This window comes from Diabrotica virgifera, chromosome 2, assembly GCF_917563875.1.
Source record: "Diabrotica virgifera virgifera chromosome 2, PGI_DIABVI_V3a".
NCBI lineage: Eukaryota > Metazoa > Arthropoda > Insecta > Coleoptera > Chrysomelidae > Diabrotica > Diabrotica virgifera.
The window spans coordinates 38,819,996-38,834,288 of NC_065444.1; the positions used below are offsets into that span (position 1 = coordinate 38,819,996).

A 14,293-nucleotide genomic window follows, 5' to 3' on the forward strand; every position below is an offset into this window, starting at 1 on the left:
TAAAAAAATACAACAACACTTAAAAACAAGAGTGTTTGACTAGTGCCTACTCCCAATTCTCACATACGCATGCCGAACATGGAACTTGACCAAGGCAAACATGGATAAAATAATGAAGACACAAAGAGCCATGGAGAGAGCAATGTAGGAGTAAAATTGACAGACAAAAAGCAAAACAACTGGGTAAGAAATAAAACAAAAGTCAAAGACGCAGGACAACATATAGCCAAGCTAAAATGGAGCTTCGCAGGTCATAACGCTAGACAAAAGGACAATAGGTGGAATAGCACGATACAACAATGGAGACCATGGACAGGAAAGAGAGCAAGAGGACGACCCCAGATGAGATGGGGAGGCGACATTAAAAAATAGGAGGAACGCACTGGAAAAAGAAAGCACTAAACAGAAGCGAATGGAGGAAACTGGGGGAAGCCTATGTTAAAAATTGGACGAATTAAAGGGCAAAAGAAAGAAAGAAGAATAAAGATGCCGGTTTCACACGCGGTTGCTTGTATATATTACATTTATTGAATTTTTTTAGTTGTAAAAACTTTTTTCTGTCTCACTGGCTATTAGTCGAGGCATTGAAGCACAAAAAAGGCCTTACTGTCGATTTTTGGCGCAGTAAGACGGATTTTAATGCAGTTTGGTGCGTTGGATTCGTGAGAATGTCAGGAAATTTTGTGAACTAATGTAATGAATAAGAAATCTCAAATTGCATTTGTGCATAAGAAAAATGCATTTTTTCAAAAATGCATTTCGGTAAATAGTGGGAAAAATTGACCCAATTTTCTTACTCGGGGGTTTTTGGAGTCGCTGAAAACGAATATGAGGTCGGCGAGAGTGTGCAAACTACCTGGTGCCTGCAGCGGGTGTAATAAACGTCTTCCCCTGGAGTATTGTGGTAATTTATCATATAATTGGCTTAGACTCATTACTAGGGGGTTTTTGGGGTCGCTGAAAATGAATATGAGGTCGTCGAGAGGGTGCAAACTACCTGGTGCCTGCAGCGGGTGTAATAAACGTCTTCCTCTGGAGTATTGTGGTAATTTATCATTTAATTGGCTTAAACTCATTACTAGGGGGTTTTTGGAGTTACAAAGTATTACAAAACATAGGAATTACAAAATAATGTATTAATTCCAGTTAGAATGACAGCCACCTGGTCCTCCAAACATTTTAAATTTAATATTCTGTAGTTGTAAGTCAGACTGCGGCAACTTATGCGGGTGCAGGAAGCATGGGTTAGTTTGTAATTTAGCCTGCAAAAATTGTGTAGGCTCTGATTGCACAAATATTGCATTGGACTCGAGAGAGGAAGGCAATAATGAAGAAGAAGATGATAATGATGAAGAAAAGGAATTTTAAAAATAAATTACGATAAATTTTGTATAATGAACTTTTTTAACCATAAATATATTATAATAATAAAAATTTATGTTTATTTATAATAAAAATACCACCCTTTTCGATCACTATAGTTACATCGAAGAAAATAGATTACCCCAAAAACCCCCCGAGTAACAAGTTTAAACTAATTATATGATAAATTACCATAATACTCCAGAGGAAGACGTTTATTACACCCGCTGCAGGCACCAGGTACTTTGCACACTCTCGCCGACCTCATATTCATTTTTAGCGACCCCAAAAACCCCCGAGTTACAAGTTTGGGCCAATTATTTAACAAATTACCATAATACTCCAGAGGAAGACATTTTTTACACCCGCTGCAGGCACCAGGTAGTTTGCACACTCTCGCCGACCTCATATTCGTTTTCAGCGACCCCAAAAACCCCCGAGTAAGAAAATTGAGTCAATTTTTCCCACTATTTACCAAAATGCATTTTTGAAATGCATTTTTCTTATGCACAAATGCAATTTGAGATTTCTTATTCATTACATTAGTTCACAAAATTTCCTGACATTCTCACGAATCCAACGCACCAATCCGCATTAAAATCAATCCGTCTTACTGCAAAAAATCGACACTTCAATCCTTCAATGCCTCGACTATATACCTTCCACGGGTTCTTGGTTTACTTGAGAAATATTTTCTAACAATTCGAGAAAAAGTCGACACATTCAGAAAATATTGGCATTTACAATTTTTTTTATAAGAATATGCAATTTCTTGTAAAAATATGTAATTTATGCAAAATATGCCAGATATGCAAAAAATTCATTTTGCATATACAGTGGAACCCCGTTAACTCGGATTAATCGGGACCGCGGCCGATCCGAGTTATCGAAAATCCGGGTTAGCCGGAGAAAATGGTAAAAATTAATAAAGTATGGTATGCTTACAGATAAACTCCGTTATAATTGTCACACAGACACTGGTAAACCACGTTCGCATTCCACTCCACAGCCACACAAAACCACACATACAAAGCGTCGTCAAGAGTCTCATTCTTAGCTTTATTAGCTTTGCACCGATTGTCCAAACTGTCTTTTGTTATCATTTTGAAAAAAAAAATTCTTCGATATTAGTTCTATTTTTCTTCCAATCCGATACTGTAGATGTACCGACACCATATAAAGCTGCAAGATTCGCCTTTATCAATTCTACTTAATGCTTCTAGTTTCTTTTCCATTGTCACTACAACATTTTTACGTTTTGTTGCCCTTATAGACAAAAAACACGCAAACACAAAATCTGAATAGATTTACGAACGATTACAGAACGGAAGCGAACAATACGACTTTACTACACACAATACCGTCTCTGATGTTATGTTATTTAATAACAGTGATGACTAAGACCATTGTTAAAAAAAGAATTTTAATAGTCTTTTCTAAACAATTCTAAGACAGTTTCAAATAAATAAAGGATACTACAGGTGCCTGTTGTTTTCGATAACACGACAATGAATGTGGTGTACCATGAGTCATTTTTACTATGGTATATGTAGTTCAAATTACACAAATACCCATTATCTCTCAAATATTATATTACATACATTTTTATTGTTGAAATGTTTGTCTGATAAAAATCGGTCCGGGTTAGCCGGAGTTCCGGGTTATCGGGGGCCGACTTATCGGGGTTCCACTGTATTCCGGTCTCTACTTATAAGTTCTTTTTTATTATAGGTGGAACTCAACTACACATCAAAAATAGTCGAAAATGAATACATAGTAATGTTCAACGCTTACTACAAAAGCAACGCACGTGAAAACTACATTAACACAGCTTTAAACGCATCAGGAATAAAAAAATGGAAGATCTTGAGCCGAGAAAACCCAGCTAGCGAATACCCGAGCGATTTCGACGTACTTATCATCGAAGACAACGACAAACTGGAAGGTCTGAACGCCTTAAATGACCATCCCGCTATCAAGAGGGTTACTGCTCAGCGTATGGTTTCCAGGACGCTGAAAATCAGTCCCTATGTGAGAATCGGAAGGACCAACCTTAACACCAAATCTCAATTTCGGCATACCAACAGGAGGTTATTGAGGGCCATTCCTCGGCAGATAACATCTGTTTTACAGGCGGACTCTCTTTGGAATATGGGCATTACAGGTAAGAAACAATTTCGTACAATTTTCAGTACCAAAAATGAATCGTTCGTTAGTTTAGTTTTAGCACGAAGTCAGCAATAGTCAGTTCTAGTCCTTTCCGGTTTTTCAATAGCTTATCTTCATTGTATAAGATTAAGGTCGTCTGTCTTATATAACTTTTTCTTATTAATAATTGACTACTGATCGATCAGCTTCAGTTTCTCACTGGCTATGATCATTGGTATATTACGCCTATTTTATCTTGCATTGATTGTATTTTTAACATTATCAAATAAAGAAGCGATTGATCAGCGTATTGGCGCCTTCATAGCCATTAAAGATAATAATAATAAAATAAAAATGTATTCCATTTTTATTCAGCTGCAATGCGAAGGCAAAACAATCTTACTTTTCAATTAGAATACGGAGCGCAGTCCAGTCCCCTGAATCGCGATTTTCGGCTCTTATTGGAGCCTCATCGGAGAGAACATAGGCACTGTTCTCCATATTATTATGATAATAATAATAATATATTAGCACATCGAGCCAAGCGGGCTCATAGCTGTCTATATCCGCCCCTCTATATGATCGTATATCGTCGGTGATTCTGCAAAACCTCGTATGAGAATTTTTTTTCCAGAAGTTAGTTTTTTGCCCTGTCAGAAACTCCGTTAAAAAATACACATGTTAACCAGTGCCGGATTTAGGGTACTTGCGGTCCTAGGCCAAATTACCCCGAGCGGCCCCCGATAACTTCACGATTATGTAATTAAAGCATAAAGCACATTTCATATTAATACATAAGGTTTATTTTAATTTTACTACAGGGTCGTATCAAATGAATTTTAATACAAACTTATTAAAAATACAGCCACTGCAATCTGTAGCCTCCTATACGCTGGCAAGCGTTAATATTTATTTTTAATATGAACGTTGGTTATTTTAATTAGATTGTATTGTTTATACAGGGTGAGTCATGAGGAACTGTACATACTCCTACCTCGTATAGAGGCTCCTATGGGGAATAACAAATGACCATTAAAAAGTGTCTGCTCCCATTGTTTAATAATACACAGGACGACTTTCGCATTTTGACAGAAATTTGTATTCGTCAATTTTTGAACGGTCAGATCGATGTGTCTCTTATTTTGGTCAATCGTTACACTATTACCACCTAATAAAGGTCCGGCTTTAAAAAATTAGTTCGTTTGGGTCTTAAATTTCACCCTGTATACGCTTTTTGAAAACTCTAATATGAATTTTACAAATTAGACAAATAGGCAATTAAAATGGTATATTTATTTTTTTCCGCACACGATTACTTCATTTTTTTAGAAAAAAAATCAAATTTGACTATGAATTAAAAGTTTGGTAAAGTGAACCATAGATTTAAAAAAATTAACTTTTATTACAAAAATTAATTTTTTTTGAACAAATATTTAATTTATGTTACCACTTAATCAACTGATTTATTCAAACTAGAAAAAAATCAGGTCCGGATTTAAAAAATTAGTTCGTTTTGGTCTTAGAAAAAATTTCACTCTGTATACGCTTTTTGAAAACTCTAATATGAATTTTACAAATTAGACAAATAGACAATTAAAATGGCATATTTATTTTTTCCCCACACGATTAATTAATTTTTTATTAAAAAATCAAATTTGCCTAAATCGGAATTTTAACCTAAAAATAAAAAAAGAAATGAAAAGGTTTAACTCGCTACAACTCTGTTCCATTTTAATATTTTTTTCTGAAATTTTTACATTAAATCTCTTACCATTATGAAGACTATGAAAATTGTTGTAGACTTTCAGTCTTCTTCTCGTAAAAGTTGTGAATTTTTAAAAATAAAAGGTGCAAATTCGTGAATTGTAAAGTTAAATCGCAAAAATTAAGTGAAAAAATTTAAAATTGATCTATTTGATCACGTCTATGTTAAACTATAGCGTCCAAACGAAGTGTTATGGGGAGTTTAAGATCTAGACGTGTTATAGAAAAAAAAAAAAAAAAAATGGTAAAACTTTTCATTTTTAAGAAAAACGTTGTTTTTGTAAATTAATTTTTGTAAAAAAAGGTAATTTTTTTAAATCTATGCAAAAACTTTGCCAAACTTTTTAAGCATAGTTAAATTTGGTTTTTTAATAAAAAATTAAGTAATCATGTGGGGAAAAATAAATATGCCATTTTAATTGCCTATTTGTCTAATTTGTAAAATTCATATTAGAGTTTTCAAAAAGCGTATACAGGGTGAAATTTTTTCTAAGACCAAAACGAACTAATTTTTTAAATCCGGGCCTGACTTTTTTCTAGTTTGAATAAATCAGTTGATTGGGTGGTAACATAAATTAAATATTTGTTCAAAAAAAATTAATTTTTGTAAAAGAAGTTAATTTTTTTAAATCTATGGTGCACTTTACCAAACTTTTAATTATTCATAGTCAAATTTGATTTTTTTATAAAAATTTAAGTAATCGTGTGGGGAAAAATAAATATGCCATTTTAATTGCCTATTTGTCTAATTTGTAAAATTCATATTAGAGTTTTCAAAAAGCGTATACAGGGTGAAATTTTTTCTAAGACCAAAACGAACTTATTTTTTAAATCCGGGCCTGATTTTTTTCTAGTTTGAATAAATCAGTTGATTGGGTGGTAACATAAATAAAATATTTGTTAAAAAAAAATTATTTTTGTAATAAAAGTTAATTTTTTTAAATCTATGGTTCACTTTACCAAACTTTTAATCCATAGTCAAATTTGATTTTTTATAAAAAATGAAGTAATCGTGTGCGGAAAAAAATAAATATGCCATTTTAATTATCTATTTGTCTAATTTGTAAAATTCATATTAGAGTTTTCAAAAAGCGTATACAGGGTGAAATTTTTTCTAAGACCCAAACGAATTAATTTTTTTAAAGCCGGACCTGATTTTTTTTAGTTTGAATAAATTAGTTGATTAGGTGGTAATAGTGTAACGATTGACCAAAATAAGAGACACATCGATCTGACCGTTCAAAAATTATGACGAATACAAATTTCTATCAAAATGCGAAACTCGCCCTGTATATTATTAAACAATGGGAGCAGACACTTTTTAATGGTCATTTGTTATTCCCCATAGGGGCCTCTATACGAGGTAGGAGCATGTACAGTTCCTCATGACTCACCCTGTATACAAAAGTAATATACTCGATTTAAGTAGAGGTAATTATTAATTAATGTTAAAGAATAAAAAATTAAACTTTTTTACCAAAAACGTTTTTTTTACAAAACGCTGCGGCCCCCTTTTGCTTGCGGCCCTAGGCCGCGGCCTAGTTGCCCTAGTGGTAAATCCGGCACTGATGTTAACGTAATGAAAATGTCATTTCGTAACTATGTTAACGTAATTAGGTTTCTTGACATTTTCATTACGTTAACATGTGTATTTTTTAACGGAGTTTCTGAGAGGGCAAAAAAACTAAATTCTGAAAAAAAAAACTCTCATACGAGGTTTTGCAGAATCACCGACGATATGCATTAAGCTTTTTCTACATCATTCTCTACTAAAACATGGTCTAGTTGATTTACCGTCTGACCCTCCGGCGATCTACAAATGCCCTTATGTTTCTCGTTTCTCTGGAAGTACTTAGGTACTTTTTATTAAAACATTTTTTCCTTTGCAAAATGCAAGCTGTATCTTCCTGTCCTATATCTTCCATAAGTATGTCCTCTCTACCTATTTAAGCATTGGCATCTTCAAGAACTACTTTGATATCATAATTGGGATGGATTCATATGCTGGTCCCAGTTTTTTGGAATTTTCCCTTTACTCTACGTATCTGAAGTGTTTTACAGAACATCCGCTTTACATTCCAGACTTATCACTATGTAATTATTTTGTGTTTGGTTTATTAGAACGTCAATAAAATTGCATCGCTCCAATTCGTACGCTAAAAATTGCTGTTAAGGACTGCTTTCGCAGTTCTTTACAGCTTAAAAAACGTAACCGTTCATTTATTATAGGAAAAGGAGTAAAAGTAGCAATCTTCGACACAGGACTCTCCAAAAACCATCCCCATTTCAGGAAAATCAAAGAACGCACCAACTGGACGAACGAGAAAACCTACGATGACGGCCTCGGACATGGTACCTTCGTCGCTGGGGTTATAGCGTCCAGCAAAGAATGCTTAGGTTTCGCTCCCGACGCTGAACTACATATTTTTCGAGTGTTCACCAATAACCAGGTGTCGTACACATCCTGGTTCTTAGACGCTTTTAATTATGCTATTCTGAAGAAGATTAATGTTTTGAATTTGAGCATTGGAGGACCAGACTTTAAGGTAAGTAAATTGTTAATTTTTGTAGCAAAAACCTAAGTTTTCAATCTAATAGCACATAAAACAATATCCAAAAATGTTACTCTATATCCTACCGGATTGAAAACAATGGGAACCTTCTCTGGTAACACCTCCGAGCAGTGGCGGCTCGTACCACTTTAAGAAGGTAGTGCCAGAATTCGGACAGCCGCCAAAATTTTTAGTGACGGGTTCGCGATATTGTTAAAAAAGTTATAAAACAAAAATTAAAAAAAAAATAGGCGCTGATACTTTTACCTTATGTATCTTATGTATATTTATCTGAGGTGCCAAGAAATTGTTCAAAATTTATCAAAACAGTTCCGTAAATTCATTAACAATAAAAAACTCTCAACTTACAGCCATTATTTACTGCTAATATTACTTAGCTTGTATTACGATTTAGTCTCTATTTACAAAATTATAAAAATAATACTATTTCATTATTTACACACAGGCACAAAGTTGTGTTAATAATAATTTTTAACACAATAACAAATACCACTTTTAAAGTTTACGATACATCCTTCTTGTTCTCATTTTGGTTGCGTTGCAAAGTTTTCAATGACTATTATTAAAATTATCAATACCATTTACAAATTGCTTTTCTGCAGATAACATACCTTTTATTGTATTTTTAACTAATGTTTTAATTCGTTCTAACATCGAAAAACACTGTTTTGCTTCAGATATTGATATAGGAATGGTAATTAAAATGCTTAAAAGTTTAATATTTTCTTCCAATGTGCTTTTTAAACCTTCCTCATTTAATAAAACTCATAGCGGAACAGCCCCAGAGGTAGTACTTAATTCGTCTCACTAATACAGTACTTCTAATTCAGTTTTAAACCGAGTTATGCGAGTTTTTAAACTTCTCCGACATAAATAAATTAGAAGCAACTACACGACAGGAGACAGTAGACCTTTGAAAGATCTGGAACTTTAAATATTATGAACCTTTAAGTCGTTATCTAATTCGGCACTAAAATTGACCAGTTCCTTAAATATGCCTCTATTTTGTGAATTTTTTTTTCGTCGTGACCTCTTTAACTAACTCGAAATCTCCACAAAACCTTATAAAATTTGTAAAGAAAAACCACCAAAAGAGTTTTTTAAGATACGAATCTGATTCATTGTCAATTAATAAATTAAACTTAAGAAATAATCAAAATATTATTTATACTACACCCACGATCATGATGAACTAAAAGTTTAATAATAATATTATAAATACAAAACCTTTAACAGAAAATAGACATAACAAAAGCGACAAGTCCGCACTTAAAGAAACTCAAATAATAGATACCTTCTCGTGCCCGGCACGAGATTCTCATTTAAGTTATACTAAATAGTCCAATATACATAGCTCTTTCTCTGTCATATATATAGGATGCTCGTAAAATCTTTCTCCTTTCAGCCGTGCCAGTACCAATTCTCTAGCCGAATAATCTCCGCTGTAAGTGGCAGCGATTGTACTACGCGCACAGTTGCCAGATTTTATATAATTTATGAAGATAAAAAGAAATACAAACAAAAAAATTAACAGGCATTAAAAGATTTTAAAAATAAAAAATATGCTTCTGCATAGTTAGGAAGGTAGTGCCATGGCTCTATAGTGCCATAACGGATGCTGAGACTAAGGAAGATGGGAGAATTTTACAATTTATAATTCACGTCCCATCTGCTCAGCGCGGTAAAGTTCCAACGAGAATGGTTCTCTTCGTACTCCAATCAGAGTAAACATGTAAACATGTCAATCTAATAGAACATAAAAGTGAAAACTTAGTTTTTTGCTAGCAGTTGCCGCTAGGGCATCCGTGCCATTTCTTTCGTTGCAATCCGTGACTGCACGCCGGGGTTTTTTCTAGTTGGGTCAGAGAGAGCAGCATATGTGTCTCCTGATGAGAGACTAATAAGTTTCGAAACCGGTAGAGGTGCTTGCTGCACTATCTGATTGAACTAGAATCTAATGCGGCTGTAGTTTCGTGTTGCAACGAGATTGAAAATGGTTATTCATTTTTTATTTACATGTTTACTCTGATTGGAGTACGAAGGGAACCATTCTCGTTGGAACTTTACCGCGCTGAGCAGATGGGACGTGAATTATAAATTGTAAAATTCCCTCATCTTCCTTAATCTCAGCATCCGTTATGGTTTGCAAATTGTGGAAGCCTCGGAGGTGTTACCAGAGAAGGTTCCCATTGTTTTCAATCTGGTAGGATATAGAGTAACATTTTTTGATATTGTTTTATGTGCTATTAGACTGAAAACTTAGCTGCACGCCGGGGTTTGTTTTGGTTGGATCAGAGAGAGCAGCATATGTGCCTCCTGATGAGAGGCTAATAAGTTTCGAAACCGGTATAGGTGCTTGCTGCACTCTCTGATTGGACTAGAGTGATGATTCGGCTGTAGTTTCGTGTTGCAACGAAATTGAAAATGGTTATTCATTGTTAATTTTTTATGTAAATTGATGTTCTGAGTAAAATGTATTAAATGCACTATATTCGAAACCATTCAGAAACAACGTAATATGCGCTATAGTTGATATATTTTTCTTTCGGTGCCAAATTAGGTCCTCATAATGTTGGCAATTACATTGGCGAGTTTTTCACGATCTTTAGATAATAGTTGTTCGGCACTGCGTATTCCTATCCAATCGCGAATGTTATTAAGCCATGACATCTGCTTCCTTCCAATTCCGCTGCGACCCTTGATTTTACATTTCATGATAAGCTGAAAGATTCTGTTCTGGTCTCCTCTAAGAACATGCCCTAGGTATTAAATTTCTCGTATTTTGCTGCATTTGCTCTATTTACACAGCTTCTTTGGTCTTCATCGCTGTCGGAATATTCTTCTATGCAGCCACATCCCAAACTCCTCTAGGCGATTGATCGTATCAGCCTTTAGAGACCAGGGCTTGATCTCATTGACCAAATATAGGATTTGATCATTATTTGCCTTAATTTTACATTTAAGCTGTGGTTACAGAAGAATGATTTAATTTTTAGAAACGTTATGCGAGCTGCTTCAATTCAGCATTTGATCTCTTTACTCTGGTCTAGTTGGTGTGTAATTTAGCATCCCAGATATTTAAAGTGAGTAACTCTCTCATTGTTTTGTTGATCTATCTGTAGGGAAGGTTGGCGATTAAGTAGCATAAATTTTTGTCTTAGAAACATTCATTTTTAGACCTATTTCTCTTTCTGTCGTGTCTACGCAATTTAATAACTCTTGAAAGGCCCTGGAGACTATCGTATAAGTATAAGATAACAGTGTCGTCAGCATATCTAAGATCAGTTCACTCTTTGTTAATGATACCAGGAAGACTTTTTCTGTTTACTTTTCTAGGACCATCCGTTCGTAGACAAAGTTTGGGAACTTACAGCCAACAGAGTGATTATGGTATCTGCAATAGGCAACGACGGACCATTGTACGGTACTCTAAACAACCCAGCAGATCAAATGGACGTCATCGGTGTAGGCGGTATTAACTTCGAAGACCAAATCGCGAAATTTTCATCGAGAGGCATGACTACGTGGGAGCTACCACATGGTAAGTTCGTTAGAATGCCAAAATGTTTGAATAACTTGAAAAAATCTGTAAGAAAGGGCCTAGCCGGGTAAGATGGTGAAAAGTGCCCCCAACCCAATCTAAATTCCATTTAGGCCACTTTTTAGCACATATAGAGGAACTCACTTTCTGAAATTTTTAGCCCCCTAGGTGGTCACGTGACCCCCCTAGAGCCTAATTAGGCTTTTTATGTTTTTATTTTTTATCTCAGCCGCATTAAGAGCTAGCCAAAAACTTTATTTAAAAAAGTTGTAGGTTTTAAAAAGATCTATATGAAAAAATTTTTTTTTATTTTTTTGGCGGGAAATTCGAATTTTTAGAACAATTTTAAACTTTTAAATAAATCTGAAAAAAAAACTAAGACACTCGTTTTTACGAAAATTAATTATAATGTGTATTTTTGCACAATCTTTCACCCTGAATTTTTTCAGATTTTTAAAATTGGTGAAACGTACCTTTAAAAATAAAAAACCGCATTTTTTCGGTTTTTTTTTCGTTTTTTTGATACAATTTTATACATATTTTTCAAAAAATTTAACGCCGTCACTAGAATAGGTAAAGAACTGAAAAATAATTGGGATTTGCTTCATAAAAATTTTTTGTAACGCCATCCATTTTCAAGATACAGGGCGTTGAAGAAAACAAAATTTTACATATTTTTTACGATTTTGCCGAAACTACTGGCAACATTGTAATAAAACTTGGCGGGTTTTAAGAGGTAGTTATTGTGCATGTTTTGACATACAACTAAGGATTTAATATTCATCATTGGCGCGCATAGGGGTAATGGTCTGAACTTTTCAAAGAAAAAAAGATAGTACGCCACTGACGTATTTCAAATTAACAATCATTTTTGAATTCCTCGTTCAATTTGCAATAAAAAATCTATCTTCTCATTTTTTCATACGACGCGCTGTTTTGCTGCAAAAAATAAAATATCTTAACGCTTCCAAAGTATTCGAATTAATTTTGATAATGGATGTATGAGTTTATTATGTATGTAGATGTAGAAACTACTAGAAGTTCGAATACTTTGTAAGGGTTAAGATCTTTTATTTTTTGAATAAAAATGGCGCGTCGTATGAAAAAATAAGAAGATACATTTTTTGTCACAAATTGAACGAGAAATTAAAAAACGATTGTTAATTTGAAATATGTCAGTGGCGTACTATCTTTATTCTTTAAAAAGTTCAGACCATTACTCCTATGCGAGCCAATGATGAATATCAAATCATTAATTGTATGTCAAAATATGCATAATAACCAGCTCTTAAATCCCGCCAAGTTTTATTACAATGTTGCCAGTAGTTTCAGCAAAATCGTAAAAAATATGTAAAATTTTGTTTTCTTCAACGCCCTGTATTTTGAAAATGGATGGCTTTACAAAAAATTTTTATTAAGCAAACCCCAATTATTTTTCAGTTTTTTACCTATTCTAGTAACAGTGTTACCTTTTTTGAAAAATATGTATAAAATTGTTTCAAAATACGAGAAAAAAACTGAAAAAATGCGGTTTTTTATTTTTAAAGGTACGTTTCACCAATTTTAAAATTCTGAAAAAATTCATGGTGAAAGTTTGTGCAAAAATACACATTATAATTAATTTTCGTAAAAACGAGTGTCTTAGTTTTTTTTTCAGAGTCATTTAAAAATTTAAAATTGTTCTAAAAATTCTAATTTCCCGCCAAAAAATTTAAAAAAATTTTTTTCTTATAGATCTTTTTGGAACTTACAACTTTTTTTAATAAAGTTTTTGGCTAGCTCTTGATGCGCCTGAGATAAAAAATAAAAACATAAAAAGCCTAATTAGGCTCTAGGGGGGTCACGTGACCACCTAGGGGGCTAAAAATTTCAGAAAGTGAGTTCCTCTATATGTGCTAAAAATTGGCCTATATGGAATTTAAATCGAGCTGGGGGCACTTTTCACCATCTTACCCGGCTAGGCCCTTTATTCGCTGTAATTTTCTTGACTTTTGTACCATTTTTCGTTTAGTTCTTGCCTGTTTTGTATGTTTTATCCATTTAATATTATTTCCTGTTCCCACAATTTTCCATTGCATGCTTATTTTTTGCAATATCTCTTATAATTTGTCTTATAGTGTCAATTTTTGCCTTTGTTTTATGTTCTAAATTTTTGTTGCTCCTACTTATACGCGTCAAAAAGCGTTTAATTTTTTCGCGTTTTACTTATATCTCCCCAATTGCTTCTGTTTATGTTTCTTTTTTAATTTTTTAAAGTTATCCTTTATTTTGTGCCTTGTAGTGCATCTCTATAACCATATACAGGGTGGTCCTTAAGTAATTGTACAAAAAGAAACAGTAGATTCTACACTTTAAAATATTACGATTTAACCCAACTTACTTTAATAAAATGTTGATATTAAGAAAGATATAGGGTGGTAAAGTTAAACTTTTTTTTTTATTTATTATTGAATATTTCCTGACAGGTATGAGATAACAACATGAAATTTGGTATGTGGGGGTTTTTTGGGTCGAGAAAACTAAATTCCCTACCAAAAATTATGTATTGCCCAGAGGGCGCCACATACGCCTTTCAGCACTCATTTATTACGTTCAATTTTTTTATCCCTCACTCTGTATAATTTTGACATTAAAATTTTGATTTTCCTATTAGGTTTACTTAAAAAAGGTATACTTCTTTCATCTCCCGAAACTCAACCGTTTTCGAGATAAACGCATTTTAAATCTGCGATACACCATCATTTTTAGCATAATATCATTGTAGTTACACCCGAAAAATAACTTAAAACCATAAAATTATCCAAAAATGTATCGCAAATTTCTTCAAATGGAATTTGCGCGGAACTACAATGATATTATGCTAAAAATGATGGTGTATCGCAGATTTAAAGTACGTTTATCTCGA

At 33.5% G+C, this 14,293-nt stretch overlaps 1 protein-coding gene across 2 annotated transcripts in view; it reads left to right on the forward strand.

Moving 5' to 3' along the window:
* The window catches only part of LOC114327673 (membrane-bound transcription factor site-1 protease), a 65,199-nt gene that overhangs the window by 16,594 nt on the left and 34,312 nt on the right, over positions 1 to 14,293 (forward strand). For both annotated transcript variants that reach the window (XM_050643613.1, XM_050643614.1), the window contains exons 2-4: positions 3,094 to 3,526; positions 7,504 to 7,820; positions 11,184 to 11,388. In XM_050643613.1, the coding sequence (XP_050499570.1) occupies positions 3,094 to 3,526; positions 7,504 to 7,820; positions 11,184 to 11,388 (955 nt within the window). The remainder of the gene's footprint in view (positions 1 to 3,093; positions 3,527 to 7,503; positions 7,821 to 11,183; positions 11,389 to 14,293) is intronic.